General features: G+C 42.5%; 1 protein-coding gene across 3 annotated transcripts in view; it reads left to right on the top strand.

The window, feature by feature from the left end:
* The window catches only part of SLC16A3 (solute carrier family 16 member 3), a 41,504-nt gene extending 17,592 nt beyond the window's left edge, over window positions 1–23,912 (top strand). For all 3 annotated transcript variants that reach the window (XM_056550037.1, XM_056550036.1, XM_056550035.1), the window contains 4 exons: window positions 11,376–11,617; window positions 16,566–16,709; window positions 17,718–18,482; window positions 22,137–23,912. In XM_056550037.1, the coding sequence (XP_056406012.1) occupies window positions 11,395–11,617; window positions 16,566–16,709; window positions 17,718–18,482; window positions 22,137–22,423 (1,419 nt within the window). In that variant the 5' untranslated portion in view covers window positions 11,376–11,394 and the 3' untranslated portion in view covers window positions 22,424–23,912. The remainder of the gene's footprint in view (window positions 1–11,375; window positions 11,618–16,565; window positions 16,710–17,717; window positions 18,483–22,136) is intronic.
* The last annotated feature ends 287 nt before the right edge of the window (window positions 23,913–24,199 follow it).

Below are 24,199 nucleotides of genomic sequence, written 5' to 3'. Positions count from 1 at the left end.
TGCCCGGGGATGGGAGAGGAGCGGGAGGTGGGCACAGCCGGGGCACTGACTGATGCCCTGGGCAGGGGGCTGGTGTGCTGCGGGGTCCCTGTGTGCTATACGTCATGGTGGCGTACATATTTATTGTGTCTATGATATATATATATATATATATATATATATATATATATATATATATCGTTTGTGTTTTACATGTAGGTGCCGTCCTCCATGGTAGATTATCTATACAGTATGCTGGTTGTAGGGTTATATATAGTTTGTGATAGTGGGTGGTGGGTGTGTGGGGGATATTGTAACTATTTTTATGCTACTTTACATGTTTGTTTGTTTTTATGCTACTTTGTAGCTGTTAATGTGCGATGTTATTTTGTCCCTATAAATAATGGATGCATGATTTATTATATTATACACTATATTTTATATATTTATATCTCTGTATATATGTATGTATATAAAAATACAAAGTGTGTGTGTGTATGTATATATATATATATTATTATTATTATTATTATTATTATTATTATTATTAGTTCAGCTGTTATAGATGTGTCTGCCCTGAGCCTGATCATGCAGATCTGTGTGACTGTGTTTGGTAGTTAATTATTGTAGGTTACTATTGAGCTATGATCTACTCCTCTTTTATTTTATCATTTCTTCCTCTTTTTTTTTTTTTGTCCTTTTGTAGAGTTGGGTATAGACTATGGCAGTGGTCTCCAAACTGTGCACCTCCAGCTGTTGCAAAACTACAACTCCCAGCATGCCCGGACAGTCAGCGGCTGTCCGGGCATGTTGGGAGTTGTAGTTTTGCAACAGCTGGAGGTTCACTGGACTACAGTGTTAATAGAAGGAGGGGTTGTGCATAAACTAAAACCTGTGCAGATGAAAAGTTAAAGGGGTACTCCAACTGGTGCCAGAAAGTTAAACAGATTTGTAAATGACTTCTATAAAAAAAAATCCTAATCCTTCCAGTACTTATAAGCTGCTGAATACTACAGAGGAAAATGCTGACATCTCTGTCCATTTTAGGAACTGTTTCTCTTACTCTGGACAGTTCCTGACATGGACAGAGGTGGCAGCAGAGAGCACTGAGTTCAGACAGAAAAGAACAACTCAACTTCCTCTGTAGCATACAGCAGCTGATAAGTACTGGAAGGATTAAGATTTTTTTTTTATAGAAGTCATTTACAAATCTGTTTCTGCTGATATGGGAAAAAAAAAATGTTTTTCACCGGAATACCCCTTTAATAAATCTCTTCGGATGACTTAAACAGGCTCAGTTTTAACCATTTAGGGCGTGTTCACACATTCAGGTGTTTATATGCAGTGACTGAATACAAAACCAGGAACAGGTCATAGATGGAGGACACGAATCAAGTCAATCTTTTCAATTGAAAGAAACCTGAATGTGTGAACACACGCCAAGGCCTGTTACGGATGGGTGTTAGGCTAAATTTCCTCTTGTTTTTTTCTGGCAGTGTTTGGAAAACTACCACTGCAGTTTATGAGCCAAAGCCAGGAGTGAATTCAAAAGGAATAGGACATATAAAGGAAGAACTTATATTTCTCCTCCCTTATGGATCCACTTCTGACTTTGGCTCAAAAACTGCAGTGGTAGTATTCCAAAAACTGCCAGAAAAAAACCAAGTGGAAACTTAGGCTAGGTTCAGACTACGGAATCTCCAGGCAGAAAATGTCCACCCAGAGATTCCGAGTGCGGCCAGTGCTGACTGAATCAGTCGACGCTAGGACCGCGCGGACACTGCAGTCTCCAATAGACTGCAATGTGTTCCGCACGGATTTCAACCTGAAGAAAGAGCAACCCCTTTCTTCAGGCGAAAATTTCCAAGCGGATTTTCCGTTCACAAATTCCGCTTCACAAATTCCGAAGTGTGAATTTGTGAACGGAAACACATTCACTGCACTATACATTTTAGCAAGCGAAATTTCCACCTGCAATTTCAAAGTGGAATTGCAGGCGGAAATTCCGTAGTCTGAACCTAGCCTTAGCCTTATGGATGCAGGTTTGGCCTGACTGCAGGTCTGATGGCCCAAATTGAAAAACATCGGAGATCTCTATGGGTCATAATGATGTGCCCATTGATGAAAAGACCCTGTACAGCTTATTGTACCCCAAAACGGTGTGGCCTTTAACTATTAAAAGGCAAATCATGTTTTCACCATATTGCTGCATCTCTGTCTTGTCCACGTGCGCCGGCCAATGGCTGCAGATAATACTGCTAAATTATCAGCAAAATGGTGAGGGAGTTGGCCACTGCATGTGAGTATGGAGCCGAAGAGCAGTGTTTCCCAACCAGGGTGCCTCCAGTTGTTGCAAAAGTACAACTCCCAGCATGCCCGGACAGCCTTTGGCAACAGTTTTGCAACAGCTGGAGGCACCCTGGTTGGGAAACATTGCTTTACTCATTAAGGCCGTGTTCACGTGTTCAGGTTTTTAATTGCCATTATTGACTACAAGGCCAGGGATGGATTTTAAAGGAAGTCCCAGCCTTTCCTTTATACCTGCACCCCCAAAACGCATGCATGTGGGGGTGTTTTGGGGGTGCTCGCTCCGTGTATGCGGAGAGTCGAGGTGCCAGGCAGAAAATTGAGCCGGGGCGCTGGGCAGGAGATTGTGAGGGGTCCCAGTCGTCAGACCGCCCCTGAAATCATACACCTATCCCCTATCCTTTGGATAGGGGACAAGTTGTTCAGTACTGAAGTGCCCCTTTAAAGGTATATTCACACTGCGTAATCTCCTCTCGCGGAATTCCGTGAGTGGAGATTCCATCAGGCGGGCGCCACAGAAAATAGTTTGGCGGTAGGACCGTGGGACATTGCACCGTCACCATTGACGGCTATGGAGTACTCGCGGAATTTCGCCCAAAGAATGAAAATGTTCTTATCTTGCGCTGAACAATTTCAGTGGCAGAATTGTCCGCCACTGAAATTCCGCAGTGTGAAAGGGTCTTGCAGAAGACCCATTCACACTGATGATACTGCGTGGAATTCTACTTGCAGAATTCCGCAGTGTGAACGTACCCTAAGACTTCTCTCTAACATATGGATTCAAGGGGAAAAAAATCCTCCATATTTATTGGTTTTTACTGCAGCCAGAGATGTGTTCACACATTGCAGCTAATTAGCGGTAAAGCAATTGATTACTGCAGATGATCGAAATTGCGGTAAAATTGGCACAATATTGGTAATTTGCAGCAAAAGTCCATGCGGTAATTTGTTGCAGTACCAGCTTTAGCAGAGCATACGGCCTGGCTGCAGGCTAGATAGATATTCTAGGTACACAACCTGCCAGTAGTGGCCATGGGTGCATCTGGCACTTGAATTAATCTGGTTCAGTATTTATATAACCTCAATGCCGCCCTCTGTGGCAAATCCCCTGAACTGCAACCGCTGACTAGTGAACCCCAATATATAATATCATTTTTTATCATTTGTTTTTATTAGCCGAAGTGTTCTACTTTGGATGCAATGGTCCTGTACGTGTAAACCCAGGCCTAACATCTCCCCTACAGATTATTTGTCCATCGCCCCTCCCCCAGCTAAACAGGTGGCCGCTGTTCACTTAGCACAAAGCTAATGCAGGTCCCGCCGCTATTTGCATAAAACTTATTAGCAGCTGCCATGGCAAAGACATCTGTTGCCCTGCGCCATTCTCCTCCTCATCCCTGCATCTCCCATCTCGCTGGCAGCGGCTGCTGCTGTAGGGAGGATTAATCCTCGGGTTACTTTAAGGGTTTTAAAATAATTAAATAGAGACCTGAATAAAAGCCTGGCCATGGCTGTGTGTCAGGGCACTGAGATAGCATCTCTCTACCATCAAAAGTGCTACCCAGCTTTCCCACTCACCTGAATGGCAAACTTATCATACCGTGATCCTCCCTGTCCACTTCTATATCAGCCAAAGGCTGTCCGGGCATGCTGGAAGTTGTAGTGTTGCAAGGGGAATCATTGGCAAACAATGTTTTTATTTTTTTTATTTTATTTTTTTTAAACTTAAAGAAGCACTCCAGTTTATTTATTTAAATTTTTTTTGTCTGCCCATATCATGCACTTTCACCACCACTAGTCCTTCAATTTTATCATATCAGAGCTGCACTCATGTGTTTCATTACTGTAACTGGGTCATGTGATCAGCAGCCTGACCCACAAGAAATCACAGTGGTCTGTCCTGATTCAGCAAGTTCCTGTGAACTACACGATATCATCGCCTATCACATCTTTTCTAAATGCTCCCCTACCCACCCAGATACGTATACTGCTGCTGCCATATCTATGGAATTTGGATATATAGTATTTATACAACACTCCTCCCAGCTCTATCTGTATACTGCTGCTGCTATCTCTATGTGATCAGCATATATAGTAGTTATACCCCTCACCTCTAGCTCTATCTTTATACTTCTGCTGTTATGTCTATGGGATCAGAATATATAGAAGTTATACACCTCCCCCCGGCTCTATCTGTATACTGCTGCTGCTATCTCCATAGAATCAGGCTATATAGTAGTTTTACACCTCCCCTCCCATCTGTATCTGTATACTGCTGTTGCCATCCCTATGGGATCAGGATATTAAGTAGTCTACCCTGAAATTTCAGGATAATTGACCTACTTTAATGTGATTGCACAAATCACAGAAAGAAAGATAACTCTTACTGCACATTTTGTTAAATCACAAAAAAACTGTGGTAAAAACGCTACAAACATACAGTAAAAACACAGCCTGAAGACTCCATATGTCCATAAAACACCTCAATTGTGTTTGATGGCCAAATCACTTTTTTCTCATGCTAATATTTATTTAAAAAAAACTCATTATGAAAAAGAAAACGCATCAAAACTGTGCATAATGTGAACTGACCCCAGCAGTTTAGGCTGCTGGCTACTGGAGTCTAGTCAGATGGTTAGATACCCCTTTCTCTAAAAATTATTTCAGTGTGTAAATAGAATCAGTATGGCTGAAAACCCATGCCTTCCACATCAGCTAAAAGTGGTAAGCACAAGGCATTCACAAGCATCATTATTCTCCAATAATAGTCTATGCTGCAGTATATAAGAAAACATAAATAAGAGTACTTCTTTAAAGGGGTTATCCAGGAAAAAACTTTTTTTTTTAATATATATATCAACTGGCTCCAGAAAGTTAAACAGATTTGTAAATTACTTCTATTAAAAAAATCTTAATCCTTTCAGTACTTATGAGCTTCTGAAGTTGAGTTGTTCTTTTCTGTCTAAGTGCTCTCTGATGACACCTGTCTCGGGAACCGCCCAGTTTAGAAGAAAATCCCCATAGCAAACCTCTTCTAAACTGGGCGGTTCCCGAGACACGTGTCATCAGAGAGCACTTAGAAAAGAACAACTCAACTTCAGAAGCTCATAAGTACTGAAAGGATTAAGATTTTTTTAATAGAAGTAATTTACAAATCTGTTTAACTTTCTGGAGACAGTTGATGATCTATATAAAAAAGTTTTTTCCTGCATAACCCCCTTTAACGTTTGTACCCTTTTATACAATCCTATACAATGCACAGACTCCTCAGCCAGAATGGATGGGTATTATAAAGAGTAGGGCAGATATCCAGCCTAAAGAGCAAGACCCAAAAATAGGGCATAAGTGTTATAAGGTTAAGGTTATTTCTGGTCTACGTGTGAGAAAGATTTCTTCTGAGTTATAAATGTCACTGAAAGGACACCCACCCTGACCCCGAAATAATTTGGGGCTGCGGACAGGGAGCATTCCTGGAACGTGGGTTAAGAATAGCTGTTGGGGGGTGCGGAGTCAGCAGCCTCCTAAAATGGAGAGCATTTCTATTATTTTTATATGGTGAAATGATGCAGATTATGTGCAGTTGTGACCCACCCAGATGTGTAACATTTTCAGAACTCTATTATCTATTTTTCTAAGTCCTTTTGCATTATTAACATAAAGCCAGAGTAATTTGCTGCAGGTTTGTGATCCCGATTCTCTATTATAGTGGTCTACGGTACAATGTATGTGGATGGATGGAATTTTGCCCAAAAAGTTGCAGATTTTACTAATTCTTTGCATTGTATAACCAAAGGGACATGAAAAAAACAACACAATACAGGAGGAAAGTGTATATAAAAGAAAAACTACCACAAGAGGACATAGTGTTGTATTAGAGGGGTAAGGTTTATGCAGTAATGTAAGGAAGTATTACTTTACTGAGAGAGAAGCGGATGCATGGGATAGCCTTCCTGCAGAAGTGGTCGCTGCAAATACAGTTAAGGAGTTTATCCTTCATATAAGATATAGATAGGTATGAGGCTATCCTTCATATAAGATAGGGATATACATAAGGCTATCCTTCATATAAGATAGGGATATACATAAGGCTATCCTTCATATACGATAGAGATAGGCATAAGGCTATCCTTCATATAAGATAGGGATATACATAAGGCTATCCTTCATATACGATAGAGATAGGTATAATGCTATCCTTCATATAAGATAGGGATATACATAAGGCTATCCTTCATATACGATAGAGATAGGCATAAGGCTATCCTCCATATCAGATAGGTATAGGTATAAGGCTATCCTTCATATAAGATAGAGACAGGTATAAGGCTATCCTTCATATAAGATAGGGATAGACATAAGGCTATCCTCCATATAAGATAGAGATAGGCATAAGGCTATCCTTCATATAAGATAGAGATAGGTATAAGGATATCCGCCATATAAGATATAGATAGGTATAAGGATATCCTCCAAATAAGATAGGGATAGGCATAAAGCTATTCTTCATATAAGATAGGGATAGGTATAAGGCTATCCTTCATATAAGATAGGGATAGGTATAAGGCTATCCTCCATATAAGATAGAAATAGGCATAAGGCTATCCTTCATGTAAGATAGAGATAGGTATAAGGCTATCCGCCATAGATAGGTATAAGGCTATCCTCCATATAAGATATAGATAGGTATAAGGCTATCCTTCATATAAGATAGGGATAGGCATAAGGCTATCCTTCATATAAGATAGGGATAGGCATAAGGCTATCCGCCATATAAGATAGGGATAGGTATAAGGCTATCCTCCATATAAGGTAGGGATAGGTATAAGGTTATCCTTCATATAAGATAGGGATAGGCATAAGGCTATCCTACATATAAGATAGGGATAGGTATAAGGCTATCCTTCATATAAGGTAGAGATAGACATAAGGCTATCTTTTATATAAGATGAGACAATGGAGTGTTCATAGTATTCAGAATATTGGTCAGACTAGATGGGCAGAATTGTTCTCATCTGCGGACACATTCTATGTTTCTATGTATAGGGTGAAATCTGTGAAGATGTTACAGTACAGTTTGTAGGTAATACATACAGATTTTGCTATCACCTATCCATGGAATACAGCATAACTGATGGGTGGGGGTCACAGAGGTCCACATGCTCAGCCACCATAGATCTGGCAGGTGCTATACTTGGCTACGTTCGGAAGTCCCATAGAGACTGTGCTTGTTGGTGCTATGTTCAATTGAGCCACCAATTTGGTTACTTCTCCTATGGATAATGTCTGTCAAAGTAGATATATACAGCAACAGGAGAATACAGCAGCACACTGCTAGCACAAAGATATAGATGAAACATGAGTATATAGAGTACTATATACTCATGTTTCATCTATATCTTTGTGCTAGCAGTGTGCTGCTGTATTCTCCTGTTGCTGTATATTTAGCCCAGCAGCCTGCACCTGCAAGCCAGGTTTTTACAATAGTTTGGATCAATAGTGCTGGCCAATTTATCCTTTGGTTATATATATATATATATTCATTTTTATCTTTATTGCTTTATCAATACAAAATAAAACGTGAAGTAACCTTCCTAATAGTCCTGAATAAAAGTGCCCATGAGACTGTCCACCATGCATAACATCTGCCAGCTGTTGCAAAACTATAACTCCCAGCATGCATAGACAGCCGAAGAGTAGGGTCACACGTAGAGTATATGCAGCGCATTTCACGTTGTGCAAAATCTGCTGCACAGCAGGAAATACACTGCATATTCTCCTATGAGAAGACATTCAGGGCTTCCCGCGGCAGCCCTGTGTGTGCAGTAAGGTTTGGAGGTGGGCCCAGCGCACCTGCGTGACTGACTCACGGGCCCGCCTCCAAAGCTTACAGCACAAACAGGGCTGCCGCTAGGTAGCCCTGTGTGTCCTCTCTTAGCAAATTACGCAGTGGATTTTCTGCTGCACTGTAGATTTTGCGCAGCATGAATCTGCTGCGTACACGATACCTGTGACCCTTTCTGTAAGAACCTATCTGAAGTCAGCGGTCTGTACCAGGGAGCTCTGTGCACTGACCTTATTTTGTCAGTAATTCTATATGATTTCATGGTAAATTGACTCGGACCAAAAATATTCGCTCTTTAGATGTAGAAATAACACAGCGCAAAACACTCTGAATTATTAATACCGGCATAGTATGACATAACGGGGAGTTGGCTGGTGACAGCAAGGGCATCTTGCGGAAATCTGGTCTTTTGCTGTGTGACTATATTCTTCTGTAGTTCTGGCTTTTTATGCATAAGGCTGGAACTCTATTATATTCCAGATAGTCTGAGCTATTATATAGAATTTCTGATCATAAAATGTATATACCGATCATCCATATCATTAAAACCATTGGCAAGGGAAGTGAAAAACATTAAATATCTCCTCAATGGCCCTTGTCAAGGGCTGGGATATATCAGGCCGCAAGTCAGTTCATCTGATATATCAGAACAGTCAGTTCATCTGTTAGAACAGTGTTTTTCCAAAGAGTGTGTCTCCAGCTGTTGCAAAACTACAACTCACAGCATGCCCGGACAGCCTTCGGCTGTCCGGGCATGCTGGGAGTTGCAGTTTTGCAACAGCTGGAAATACACTCTTTGGAAAACACCATGTGTGAAGGTAGAAAAACAGGCAAGCGTAAGGCCTTGTTTACACAGCGGAATCAACACAACAGGGCAGTGGTTCTCAACCTTTTTGGTGACTGTACCCCCAAAGGCTGAAAGCATATCCGCGGGTACCCCTCGCGCTAAATTTACGCGCGAGGGGTACCTGCGGACAAAAGGCGTGTGCTTACCTTTATACTAATGCAATATTTAATCCCCTTGTGCCATCATCCCCCCCCTCCCTCTGATCCCCTTTTGCCATTATCCCTCCATCTTTATCCCCTTGTGCCATAATACCCTCCTCCCTCTGATCCCGTTTTGTCATTATCCCTCCCCCTCCATATTAATCCCCCTGTGCCATTATTCCCCCCTCCCTCTGATCCCCTTGTGCCATAATTATCCGATATGGCAAAAGGGGATCAGAGGCAGGGGGAATAATGGCACAAGGGGATAAAGATGGAGGGGGGGGGGATAATCATTACCCCCCCCCCCCTCCATCTTACTCCCCTTGTGCCATAATTCTCCCCTCCCTCTGATCCCCTTTTGTCACTATCCCTCTCTCCCCCTCCATCTTAATACCCTTGTGCCATTCTTTCTCTCCCCCTCCGATTCCCCCCCCCCCCCCCAGCAACCACGCAGCTCCCATAAAGTAGCCGCGGCCGCAATACTTTACTGAGAGCTGCCGCGGCCATTCCCCGCAATGCGCTGACAAATACTGGCCAATGCATGGCCGGTATTTGTCAGCGCATTGTGTACCCCCGCACAACCGGTGGCGTACCCTTAGGGGTACACGTACGACCGGTTGAGAACCCCTGCTCCAGGGGGTACAGGTATGTCAAGCGTTCCTGTACACCATACGTCCACAACGGGTTAAAGACAGGTCTTAAAATTTTGCGGAATGCGGTATTGTGTGAATTGGACAGCGGAATCCCATTGACCATAATGGGCATTACATTTCGACAGAATTCCGCCATGGGATCATAGCCTTAAAGGCGTATGCCCCTAGACATCTTATTACCCTATCCTTTGGCCGCCACTCCTCCTCCCATAGACTTGCATTAAGGGGGCGTGATGTGTCGTCACCTGGAGGCGTGACGTAACGATCCTCCGGCCCCTGCATCGCCAGTCATCAGGCACGGAGCGAAGCTCGCTCCGTGCACCAGATGATACGGGGTGCTCAGAAGAGATTGTTGGGGTTCCCAGCGGTGGGACCCCCGCGATCAAACATCTTATCCCCTATCCTTTGGATAGGGGATAAGATGTCTAGGGGTGGAGTATCCCTTTAAAGTGAAGGGTTCAACTCTTTCATTGGAAAACTAGGGTTTCTCATTTGTAGGTAAGGAAATCTATGAAAAGCTTTGTCACAAGGATGCAGGTTATATGCAGGTCACTGCTTGTGGGATAGAATTACAAATAGTAGTGCCCACTGGCACAGCATGGTGTTGTGTTTGATGTGCTTGGCAGCAATGTTCTTGGTTCTAATAAAAGTTTTGGAGGCTACGAATAAAACTTCACAGTTTATCGTCTAGTCTAGGCCAGTATGACTGGCGGGTAACAACGCATGGAAGAGAGATGTTTGTCTTTGACCGCAGTCACAGGGCTGGAAGGTAGACTGGATGCCTAAAAAAAAATGCTGCTGGCGGCTGACTTTGTGTTCTCTGTTAATGTTTATGAAGTTCTTATTACAGTACGTGACTATACAAAAAAATATATAAATATATATAACTTTATATATATATATATATATATCTAAAAAAAAAAAAAAAACTTTTAATTTCAAAAGCAAAGCTGCTTGTTGGTGCTTTGTTGTTTTTTTTTAAATACATAAAATAGTTGTTTTTGTTAATTCTCAAAACCTAAATGTATATCAAGGTCTATATTGTTAAGAACCCCTCTAGGCAGATGCGTCTTTTGTATATGGTACATATATAAAAAAAAGTATTTGTATGTTTTGCATTGAAAGTGGCTATCCCAAGATTAAAAGTTATCCCCATCCATAGGATAAGAGATAACTAGCTGATCAGGTGCGATGCGACAACTCTGACCCTCACGGATCACAGAGGAAGCTTGGAGAAGAGTACTTTACCGCGCATGCGCCACTCCATTGCTCTAAGGCACAGGAGTGGGATTACAGGGGAGGGCCGGGATTGCAGTGACTGGTAATGGGGCCAAACTGTGCTGGGCTCAAGTCACTAAAGGGAACGCCCAGTGGACTCCAAAGCATAATTTGCATATCATTTTAAACTCTAATATCTCGGTGCTGGAGGGGTCAACTAACTAATGAGAGATAGAAACCTACAACAGGTCCGCTTTACACATCCTACTTCACCGCAGGAATAAAAGACCATGAATGTGTGTGAACGTGCATGTAGAATGGTGGCTAGTAATCTAATGCAATGACTAGTTTGAGTCTGAACATTGAACCCTCTTTATTCCTCATTGCAGGTGGACAGAATAGTTCACCATGGGGGCAGTGGTTGTGGATGACAATCCGTCCAAAGTTAAGGCGCCAGATGGAGGTTGGGGATGGGCAGTTCTCTTCGGCTGTTTTGTCATCACCGGATTCTCCTATGCTTTCCCTAAAGCAGTCAGCGTGTTCTTCAAGGAACTCATCAGGGAGTTTGGCATTGGTTACAGTGACACAGCATGGATATCCTCCATCCTACTAGCTATGCTGTATGGAACAGGTAAGAGCGCTCACCAAATTGTTGTCAATTCCTGTGTAGTTGTAAAGAAAGGGATTATTTTACATCTGGCCTTACTAACAATAGATACTGCATATTATAAATGACTTGTATATCTTTTTTCATGGCTGCATATGACTGTATTTTGGTATTTCAAAACTAGACAGCTTCCTTATATGCCCTATCAGGATAGGCTCCATTCACACACCGCCGTTGTCGTAACACAATACAATCACAAAATGTCAATGCAGCCCAAATAAAAGGGAAATGGGTCATTACCTCATTTAGACCTTCACCAATTGGAGCAGTTGATGTCTGTGCAATACCTAAAAGATCCATTGGTCTCCATGTGTACCATGGGAGGCAGTGCTCCCCAATCTGTGGCTGTCCAGCTTTTACCAAACTACAACTCCTATCATATGATGGGAGGTGTAGTTTTACAACAGTTGGTGAGCCACAGGTTTGGGAGCTCTCATGTAAGGCATCATTTCCCCAGAATTGTACCCATGGTTTCTCTATATAGGTAGTCGGCTTACCTTTTAGAGTTGTGCCAATTCCAGGTATAACTCAGCCTCAAAGCCCTTATACCAGAACCACAGCTGCTGCTGCCCTCGCGTCCAGCTTGGTTCACGACACCGCCTCGAAATCAGTTCAGGGAGATATTAGATGTGGGTTGTGGAACATTGCTTACTTTGTTAAAAGGGTAGTCTGTCCCTAGACATCTTATCCCCTATCCAAAAGATAGGGGATAAGATGTCTGATCGTGAGGGTCCCACAGCCCGGACCCCCGCAATCTCTGTGCAGCACCCAGTGTTCGTTTATAACGCTGCATGCTGGCAGCGGGGGTCGTGATGTCACGACCATGCCCCCTCAATGCAAGTCTATGGGAGGGGACGTGGCAGTTGCTACGCGCCCTCCCAAAGACTTGCATTGAGGGGGCGTGGTGTGATGTCACGAGGGGCGTGGTTGTGAGGTCATGACCCAACGCCACCCGCTCCAAGCGTTCGGAACAAAATGTTCCAAAAGATGAATTTTTTGGCTACACGTTTCAACACCGGACACCGAAAGATGTGGTTTTTGGAGCATCTTCCTCGCAAGGCCGTAATCATTAGAGGTACGGTCTATGTCGTTCCTGTTATTTCTATTGTGTTCCTAATATGGATTGTTTTTCAATCTACAAATAATACAAAGACTATGGCACAATTGCAGAATGATTTGCAGGGAAGTGCTGAGGATGATTCCCTTGGCGATTCCTTGGATAGATTTACTATAAGACGCCCTTCAGCTCTTTTGCCAGGAGAAGTGGAAATAATTGGTTCTGTGAGTCCCCTCCACCACGAACTCCCATGAGCCATTGCCTAGCAAGGGAGCCATAAAGCTAAATAAGAAAAGAAAAAAACCTTATGCTCTGTTCACACAGCGTATTGTGGGTCCTAAATACACTTGTATTTGCAAGGAGCCTGTATGTTGTTTCTCTTTCAGAGTCGGATAATCTAAATCAGGATAAGGACGATGTAATCCAGTCTAGTGTAGTGTCTGCCTGAAGACAGACTTATAGTCCATCTGTACTGGCAAGCGATCCGTTACATGGGATCAGCCATATCTCTGTCCTCTGACTGCGGTCTCACTTTAGTTTCCGACTGATTTATTGGTCATGATATTTGTATACAGTCATGGCCGAAAATGTTGGCACCCCTGAAATTTTTCCAAAAAAATGAAGTATTTCTCACAGAAAAGGATTGCAGTAACACATGTTTTGCTATACACATGTTTATTCCCTTTGTGTGTATTGGAACTAAACCAAAAAAGGGAGGAAAAAAATCAAATTTGACAAAATTGTGGAAAAATAAGATTGTTTCAAGCATGTGATGCTCCTTTAAACTCACCTGAGGAAAGTAACAGGTGTGGGCAATATAAAAATCACACCTGAAAGCAGATAAAAAGGAGAGAAGTTCACTTAGTCTTTGCATTGTGTGTCTGTGTTTGCCACACTAAGCATGGACAACAGAAAGAGGAGAACTTGAGAGGACTTGAGAACTGTTGGAGGACTTGAGAACCAAAATTGTGGAATGAGGCCTACAAAGAAAAGAACACAGTACCTACAGTGAAATATGGTTGAGGTTCAATGATGTTTTGGGGTTGTTTTGCTGCCTCTGGCACTGAGTGCCTTGAATGTGTGCAAGGTATCATGGAATCTGAGGATTACCAATGGATTATGGGTCTCACTGTACAGCCCAGTTTCATAAAGCTGGGTTTGCGTCCGAGATCTTGGGTTTTCCAGCAGGACAATGACCACCAAACATAGGTCAAAAAGCGCCCAGAAATGGATGGCAACAAAGCGCTTGAGAGTTCTGAAGCGGCCAGCAATGAGTCCAGATCTAAACCCCATTGAACACCTGTAGAGAGATCTTAAAGTTGCTGTTGGGAAAAGGCGCCTTCCAATAAGAGAGACCTGGAGCAGTTTGCAAAGGAAGAGAGTGGTCCAATATTCCGGCTGAGAGGTGTAAGAAGCTTATTGATGGTTATAGGAAGCCACTGATTTCAGTTATTTTTTCCAAAGGGTGTGCAACCAAATATTAAGGGTGCCAATAATGTCCAGCCCATTTTAAGTTTGGTGTAATATTATGTCCAATTTGCTTTTTTTCCTCCCTTTTTTGGTTTAATTCCAATACACACAAAGGGAATAAACCTGTGTATAGCAAAACATGTGTTACTGCAATCCTTTTCTGTGAGAAATACTTCATTTTGTAGAAAATTTTTAGGAGTGCCAACATTTACGGCCATGACTGTATATGGTTAGAGTTTCCATACACGATACCAATCCCTTGTTAGATGATCTGTTGGGTCTTGTGTAGAGAACAGAGAAGGTCAACCTTCTAGATTGCCAGAAGACAAGATCCCCTGTCCAGCACAGTTCTTACTAACTAAGCAGCTGATCAATGCTGCCCAAAAAGCCAGATCTTTTATATAGAGACTTATTAGGGTCAGCTTACATAGTGTTTACAAAGTAGAGATATTGCTCCATCTAATCCTATAGTGAATGGACCAGGCACCTTTTTCCTTTCAAATCTGGCACATCCCATGGGACATTAAAATGCCTTTAGTGTAAGTGATCTGATGTCCCTTGCTATGCCCCAAATTGTAATGACCAGTGCTGAGCTATAAACCTATTGTTGAAATCAGGTTGTTATGTTAAAAATGTTCTCTAAGAATTCTATTCTGACTAAAATTAAGCTGAGAATTCCTGTTCTGTACAGATAATTTTCCTTTAATATCTTTCTTCTCAGGGGGTACAGTGAAAAGGGACATCAGTAGAGAGATAACACTAGATCCACCACCATTCACAGCAGGGATCAGCCTCTCCCCCCTCCCTGTAAAATTATCTCTGTAAAGGTCTCCAATTCATGTGAATGGGACAGCTCCTGTCTATTGCGGTCTATGGGTCCTGCTGTAAAGCATATCACTAAATGCTGTTTTAAACAGCTCAGACTGCCGTCACACTCCTTCCCATAGACTTGCATTGAGGGGCGTGGTCGTGATGTCACGAGGGGCATTGCCGACCATGCAGTGCAAAAACAACGTTTGGAACATTTAGTTCCAAATGCTGGCCAGGGGAGTACCCTTTTTAAGATGTGCAAAAAAAAAAAGAGTCCACAAAAAATTGTTAAGTGAGTATACGGGCCTGGAACTTAAAGATATCCACCATAAGGTGATTTTAGTACATACCTGGCAGACAGTAATGGACATGCTAAGGAAGGATCTGCGCTTGTCTTGGGGCTAAATGGCTATGTTGTGAGATTACCATAACACTGTGGCTAGCTTTTTGTGAACTGGTATTTCCGATTTGAGTTTTCTTTTTTGCCTACAAATCCCATAATTCCATTTTCCTCCCTTCCACACATCAGCCACCCTGCCCATTGAAACATAAATGAGCTGCATCCATTCAAAAGACCTGTGATTTTCAGTCGGGGTGCCTACAGCTTTTGCATTAGTTGCAGATTGATCTCTCTCCCACCAAGCAATCCCTCCACCCATTGAAGCAGACAGGCTCTCTGTCATCAGCTGACTAGTGAGTCAGGTCTCGGACACATTGTAACCTGGGTAAAATCTGAGACAACAGCCATTTTGTATGCTGATAAAAATAAATATTGGGGTGAAAATCAAGAATTGTGAGAAAACCGTCACACACAGGTACAGACACTATATTATGAACTACACTAACTTTACAGCCACTGTAGCATAGTCAAATAAAAAAAATTCCTGGAATACCCCTTTAACACTCTCTGGCAAAATGAAAGCTGAGCTGTGATTGGTTGCTCTGGGAAAATCGCACTTAAAACTACAAAATCTAGATTGAGATTATCACTCCTTGTTGTGGCCTTTAGTCCAAAAGAGTCTTTGGTGGAGATAGATAAAGCCTGACAACACTCCAATGAGTGGAAGGGGGGGGGGGCACCCTTTCTTGTCAATCATGCCTAATGTAAAGGGGTATTCACAAATAGTAACATTATCAGCAATCCACAAGAAAAAGAAGAGCCCACTGATCAGCTGCTCGGACCCATAGAGAACAACTGGAACACCGGCCAGGCATGCGTGGTGCGCTCCATTTATTCGGGGGTAGGATTTTCCTAGCAGTCAGACCCCCACTGATCCGCTTGTGAGGGGATACCTGTTTCAGTTGAGAATACCCCTCTTATTGTGAGATACTGAGATTGTTGTAAAGGTGTTTCTGTCATCTGTATTGTGTGTTTCTACCTATTTGTATTTTTGCATTTGATAAGGTTTCCCTTGAAATCAAACAGAACATAAAAACAAGTGATCTGATAGATAACAATTTTTTTATAACGTTATCTTAATGATCTGTCTTTACTGATGATGGGTAAATAAGTGTCGCCTAATATATCATTATACACATTTTGCGTGAAACTAAGTTCTATATCTTGTGTTGTAGGTCCCTTGTGCAGTATTTGTGTGAACCGGTTTGGGTGCCGGCCAGTAATGATGGTTGGTGGTCTATTTGCCTCACTTGGGATGGTGTGTGCATCGTTTTGTACAAACATCATCGCGATCTACCTCACTGCTGGAGTCGTGACAGGTAGGTTACATCACCATTCACTAAATCATGGGCAGTGGTGATGGTAGAGATGAGGGAAAGTATTAGTAATGACTCCTAATGGCTGGGTAATTAAAGGGGTACGCCAGAGAGAAAAAAATCCAAATGAACTGTTGCCAAAAAGTTATACGGATTTGGAAATTACTTCTATATAAAATTCTTAATCCTTCTAGTACTTATCAGCTGCTGTATGCTCTAGAGGAAGTTGTGTAGTTCTTTCCAGTCTGACCACAGTGCTCTCTGCTGACACCTCTGTCTGTATCAGGAACTGTGCAGAGCAGGAGAAAATTCCCATAGTAAACGTCTCCTGCTCCAGAAAGTTCCTTCAAAAAGTCCTCTGGAGCATACAGCAGCTGATAAGTACTGGAAGGCTAAAGATTTTTATATAGATGTAATTTACAAATCTGTTTGACTTTCTGACACTAGTTGATTTGAAACTCTGGAGTACCCCTTTAAAAGGGTACTCCGGCCCTGAGACATCTTATGCCCTATCCAGAGGATAGGGGATAAGATGTCTCACCGCGGGGGTCCCGCAATTTTGTATTCGCCACCCACCTGTTTGAGCTGCACACCGCGGTGCCAGCTCACATACAGCCAGGTGGCGACCACGGGGATGGAGTATCGTGACGCCACCAAGTATCATGACCCCACCGCCGCTATGCAAGTCTATGGGAGGGGGCGTGACGGCCGTCACGCCCCCTCCCATAGATTTGCATAGCGGGGGCAGGGGGTGACGTCACACGGGAGCGGAGTCATGACGTCACAATACCCCCGCAGTGAGACATCTTATCCCCTATCCTTTGGATAGGGGATAAGATGTCTCAGGACTGGAGAACCCCTTTAAAGAGAATCTATCAGCCAGTTCACCCGCACTAAACCCATACTGGGTTATAGTGTAGGTAAAGAGCTGTAAAATGAGGGGTTAGGTGCTGTGTTATGTTTTGTCTTGACTTCTTTTTCCCTTATTAATGCTATTGTGTGTGTTTGTAGGTCTTGGACTGGCACTGAATTTCCAGCCTTCCCTTATTATGTTAAATCGATACTTTGACAAACGCCGTCCACTGGCCAATGGGTTGGCGGCTGCTGGAAGCCCTGTGTTCCTTTGTGCGCTGTCTCCATTAGGACAAATTCTCCAATATGAGTTTGGCTGGCGAGGAGGCTTTCTTATATTAGGTGGTCTGCTCCTTAACTGCTGCGCATGTGGTGCCCTGATGAGACCTCTAGAGCCACCAAAGAATGAAAAAGAGACCAAAGAAGTAGAAAAGCCCAAACCCAAAAAACTGCTGGACTTCTCTGTGTTCAAGGACCGTGGATTCGTCATCTACACTGTTGCTGCTTCTATTATGGTTTTGGGGCTTTTTGTTCCTCCAGTGTTTGTGGTCAGCTATGCAAAAGACATTGGGTATCAAGATACAAAAGCCGCTTTTCTCCTTAGCATTCTTGGATTTGTTGACATCTTTGCCCGGCCCACCTGTGGTATCATTGCTGGGATGAAGTGGGTTCGACCACGCTGCGTCTATCTCTTTGGCTTCGCCATGATCTTTAATGGATTCACTGACCTGATGGGATCCATGGCGGACACTTATACAGGCTTGGTGATTTTCTGTATTTTCTTTGGGATTTCGTATGGGATGGTTGGTGCATTACAGTTTGAGGTCCTCATGGCAATTGTTGGCACACAGAGGTTTTCCAGTGCTATTGGATTGGTTCTTCTGGCAGAAGCAATTGCTGTCCTTATTGGACCACCTTCAGCAGGTAAGTCTAGGAAAAGACATTGCTTGGTGTTTCTATATTTATTTTTTTATACAATAGTGATAGTTAACATTCCAGATTTACTGTTATTTTAGCATTTGCTTTGATAGGATAAAACAAGACTCTAATGGGCAATGCTCTGTTTTCAAGTGTAGCAACTTTCATTTCCTCCTCTTTTTTAAATTTTAGCATCCTCGTACTGGAAATTTCTGTGTTTTGATGCCGAATGTGATAGCTGACTCTATGGGGGATATTTATCAAAGTTGTCTATGTCCCGCATCAATATAGACCAAACTACAGAGGGTTAGGCCGGTCTATAATTTATCAAAAGGCGCACGGCTCTTGATAAATTCTGTGCACAGACTTTGGGATCTATGCTTTAGACTATATTTAAACCTGCTCCAGCATGGACTGACATTTCAGCGTACTTTCAGCCGATGCGACTTGTCGCTGAAAAGTCGCTTTTGATATATTCAGCACCAATGCATTTTCCAATGTATTTCCGTCTAAAATAGACTTGCATGCATAATGTTCTAAAAATCCTCTAGAGCAAAAGTCGCAGAAAAGTCGCACATATTTAGACTGCGACTTTGTGTGCGACAAATTTAGACAGGAAAAACCAGTCTAAATCCTTTGATAAATATCCCCCTATGAGTACTAAGGATGCTTTATAGTAGAGGGCGGGTGTACGCGTGACAGCCAATGAAGCCTCCTTAGTAAAAAAGAAAAGAAAAACACCTGGACTTATGACCCAGTATCCCGGCCTCCACTGCGGTCTCCTGCCTTTTGTGGTGGACTCGTCACACTGCAGCTCAGCTAGTCGCCGACAACATCGATTTTCCACCTCGGCCAATGATAGTCTGAGCGGCAGTGAGACTTAGTAAGCCCCGGTCTTCTTCCTGATCCCGCTCAGACTTTCATTGGCCGAAGTGGGACATTGCTGCAGATGGTGCCTGCAGTGTGATTACACACTGGGCAGGTAAAAAAAAGTTGCAACCTGTAGTACTCCTTTAAAGTGCTGAGCCCAGTAATGTTTGGAAGTCCCATAAAGTGCTTAGCTCCATTCCAGGATTGGTGGGACTTGCATTGAGGGTGCGTGGTCGTGATGTCACGAGGGGCGTGGCAGACCCCCACAGAGCGAATATAGCGTTCAGAACATTAATTTCCGAATGCTGGCCAGTGGAGTATCCCTTTAAGATCATCGATCCTGTGGATAGGGGATAATTTAGCATCTTGGGATAACCCCTTTGTAGCCAGTAACTAAGAACTCTTCTTCTGGCAGACCTGATCGGTCCATGTTTTATATTGTGGAATATTCATTTAAATGTCCAGCTTGTAATATTATGTCTAGCTGCATCTTCTGATTGTTGGATCAGCTTCAATCTGATAAGGGGGTCATCTTGATTTAGAGACCCTTTTAGGGTGTATTCACATGTCCAGTATCTGCTGCATATTTTCTGCAGCTGATTTTGCTACCTATTAACCTTAATAAGAAAATATGCAGGTGATACTGTTCATGTGAAAACACTCTTAGGGTGGTTTCTTACATAGCAAAAAAAAAAAAAAAAAACACTGTCGTTTTTTGGAACCAAAACCAAAAATCGATTCAAAATGAATAGGAAATATATAGGAAAGACTATGGTGGGTGCATGCTGCGCTCTTGTCTCAGTTTCACTGTTTCTTTTACAGTATGTTTAATTTTGCCATAAACAAAAAAGTCAACTGCAGTGTTCACTTAAAAGGGTACTCCTTCGCTAAGACATCTTATCCCCTATCCAAAGCTGGGGACCCCCGTTATCTTGCACGCAGCACCCCATTATAATCAGTCCCCTGAGCATGTTTGCTCCGGGTCTGATTACTGGCGATCACCGGGGCTGGAGCATTGTGATGTCACTGCCCCGCCCCCGTGTGACGTCACGCTCCGCCTCCTCAATGCAAACCTATAGCAGGGGGCGTGGCAGCCATCTCGCCCCATCCCATAGACTTGAATTGAGGGGGCAGAGCATAACATCATGAGGGGGGCGGGGCTGTGACATCACGAGTTCCCGGCATCGGCTGCAGCATTTGGAAGAGTTTGTTCCAAATGCTGAGCAGGGGAGTACCACTTTAAGACCATTTTATGTTGAGATCATAACTCTACAGAATTGGTTCTGAATCCCCAAAATGTCATCCAAAAATAGAAAAAAAGTGAGAATTATAGAAAAAATAAGTAGATAACTAATATAGATAAAGCAAATCCTTACATATAAAAGTAATAAAGATCTGCTGGGAGCTGTAAATCACTGTCTATGTAGAGGACAGGAGCTTCTTCAGGGTCCTGTACAGTACACACAGTGGGGGAGATTCATCAAACCTGTGTTGAGGAAAAGTTGACCAGTTGTCCATAGCAACCAATCAGATTGCTTCTTTTATTATTGAGAGGCCTTTTCAAAAATGAAGTGATCTTATTGGTTGCTCAGGTCAACTTGTCAATTTTTCCTCTGCACAGGTTTTGATGAATCTCCCCCAGTGTCCCAAAAATGTAAAATGGGGCCGACCTCACCTAGTGTCCGAAGGAGCAGATAACGGTGGCGCAAATAGATAGTGGTACAGAACATGTAATCCCTCCATGTTCTGTAGGGAGGTGCTACCAGACAGCCAGTCAGTGCATGCATTTCAGTAATATAGGGGTTTTACCAGTGAAATTACCATTCTGATTGGTCAGTTCTTCCAGCCATTGACACGTTTTGCGGATCTGAATGGTCTATTCAGGATCATTATAACTTGAAACCAGACTCAACATACAATATGTTGAGTCTGGTTTCAAGTTATAATGATCCTGAATAGACCATTGTATGTTAAAAATATTGCAACCTAAGGCCATTGTAAATTGAGGGACCTCTGTACGCTATTATGTACATTAAGTAGTGTGACATACAGCAGCATCCGCTTTTAGCATCCATTAACATATAATTTTTTTTCCTTTTCAAGTTTATAAAATGCATATGTTAAACAGAAACAAAAACGGGGTGTGAACAGAGCCTTATGCTTTTCAATCTTACATAAAAAACAAAACAAAAAAAACACGCAGTGGCATTTTTCAAAAGAAAGCAATGTGTAAATCCAGCCCTAAAGGTGTTGTACAGTATCAAAAAACATATCCCCTACCCGTAGGATAGGGGATAAGTGTCAGATCGCGGGACTGCTGGAACCACCTGCGATTTCCCACACGCCGCACCGGCTCTCTGCATGAATGGAATGTGTCGACCACGGCACAAAGCAGTACACATACGCTGTATCCTGTGGATAGGGGACAAGTTTGTTTTTTTATTGGGGACTACTTCTTTAAAGGGGTACTCGGCTGCTCAGCGTTTGGAACAAACTGTTCCGAACATAGGAGCCGGGAGCTCGTGACGTCATAGCCACGCACCCTCAATGCAACTCCCATAGACTTGCATTGACGGGGCATGGCGTGCCATTGAGGGGGCGGAGCTATGATGTCACAAGCTTTCGGCTCCTGCATTTGGAACTGTTTGTTCCAAACGCTGAGCGGCGGAGTACCCCTTTAAGGTCACACTTTAATGAAGTCATCTCACTTTAACCATGTGTTTAAAAGCTCTAAAATCCTTTATCTGTATTCCTCATATTGATGACCTATATTTTTGTTGCCATTCACAGGGAAAATTTTGGATGCAACGGGAAGATACATGTTCGTCTTCATTATTGCCGGGACTGAAGTGGTCACATCTGCATTAGTGTTAACCCTTGGCAATTTTTTCTGCATTAAGAAAAAGCCTGAGGAACCACATGGTAAAGAAGAGGTTGCAGAAATAGGAGAGATCAATAAACTGGAGGACAAAGCGCCCCAAGATGAGAAGGCAGAACCGGCAGAGGCAGAACAGTTCTTGAAAGAAGAGAAGGAGAAAAATGGTGACGTTGTAACGAATCCAGAAACCTGTGTGTGAAGGATGACTGGACATTTTAGCAGAATTTATTTATAGGATTTAGAATTAGGGCTGTGCCAATTCTGGATCACTCTAATGTATTCAAGAAGCCAAACCACACATGCAGAGGTCGAAGCAAAAGGTCACAGGTTCTCCGTCTAAAATGTTAGCTACTATTATTGTAAATGGTTGTATCGACCCATCACAGTACCCCTGTTTGGTTTCACACAGTCTTGATTTTTTACTTTTTTGTTTTGTTTTGTCTTGTGTCCACTGTAAATGTATTTATATTTATCATTTTATTTATGGTGTCTCTTTATGAAGTTTTATTTGATTTTTGGTTATATTTGATATTGCACTGAGAGTCAATTATATGTTCGTATAAACATATAATTTTTTAAACAAAGAATAGTTGTGTGCTTTATTCCTTGCAAAAAAAAAAAAGTTATTACGAAATCCCTTGGAGGACATGAAGTGTTAAAAGGAAGTACGTAGCAAGGCACGGGCGGTTCCCTGCAGGGATTATGCATAACACAAAAATTTCAAAATTTGTTGAGGCATAATTAAAATAGGTAGAAAAAAAAGTATTAAAAAATACAAATGAAACTCCAACGCATTTTGAATCGTTAGTGATTCTTATTCATGGTAACACTAGAAGTACAAACAGAGCACGCTTATATTCTTTTCCTGCTACCATTATCATGTGTGCTTTGTGGTCAGAAAATTTTAATTTTTCAAGATTATTTTATAATATAAAAAGTTAAATGAAAAAAAAAAAAAATTTCTCCAAAAATGATTAGAAATAATGTTTAATATTATTTTTTTGGGGGAAAATTACCTACAGTATAAACTAAGAACACATTCCCTTAAAGGGGTACTCCGGTGCTCCAGTGTTCAGATTTTGTTCAGAACGCTCGGAGCCGGAGGCTGTGATCGTGACATCATGGCCACGCACTTGTGATGTCACGTCACACCCCCTCCGTTCATGTCCATGGGAGGGGGCGTGTAGGTTGAGACGCCCCCTCCTATAGACATGAATGGAGGGGGCATGGCGTGACGTCACTGCCACAGGAACCTGGCGTTGGTTTAGAATGCCGAGTGCTGTGGGAGATTGCAGAGGCCCCAGCAGTGGGACCCCAGTGATCAGACATCTCATCCCTAGAGATAAGATGTCTAGCAGCAGAGTACCCCTTTAAAGAAGTAGATGCAGCAGGGATGATCTGTCTCCTAGTTTCTTTTAACAGGAGCCATACCCTTCCCGTTCTGTATACAAGCAATATTGGATTGGATTATTGGATATAAAAATATTTGCTTAGACATGCAAGTGCTTTGCAATATACAGTCGTCAAAAGGTTATAGCCTTCTTAAAGGGGGGCGTGTCCCTCGAAACGTTGCGTCATATCCTGTTGCCCTGAGCTGAGAATACCTGGCTGACATGTGAATGTTGTATACTGCACTTTATTGGAAAAAGAGAAAATAAAAGAAGACCGGCTGGTCGTTTTGTACTCTACTGGAACAGTGAGTCTATTCCTTTATGTGTATGCTAGCACTGCCTTCACGCTATAAGCCCAGGATTTTTCTATATATTCTTAAAGGGATGTTTAGAAATGTTTACAGATTATCATAAAAAGGGAAAAAATATGTTATGTAACAAAATTGCATTGTTGACAAGAAATCACTGTGCCAAGTAGTGGGGGATCGTGGGCAATGTAGTTTTTTTTGTATTGGAAGGGGGGGGGGGTGGCATATCTGTTTTTGAGGGCAGAAAGTCTTTTGGTTTAGGCAGATATGAAATGG

This window comes from Hyla sarda, chromosome 13, assembly GCF_029499605.1.
Source record: "Hyla sarda isolate aHylSar1 chromosome 13, aHylSar1.hap1, whole genome shotgun sequence".
In the NCBI taxonomy this organism is placed as follows: domain Eukaryota; kingdom Metazoa; phylum Chordata; class Amphibia; order Anura; family Hylidae; genus Hyla; species Hyla sarda.
This window is presented reverse-complemented; position numbering and strand designations above follow the sequence as displayed.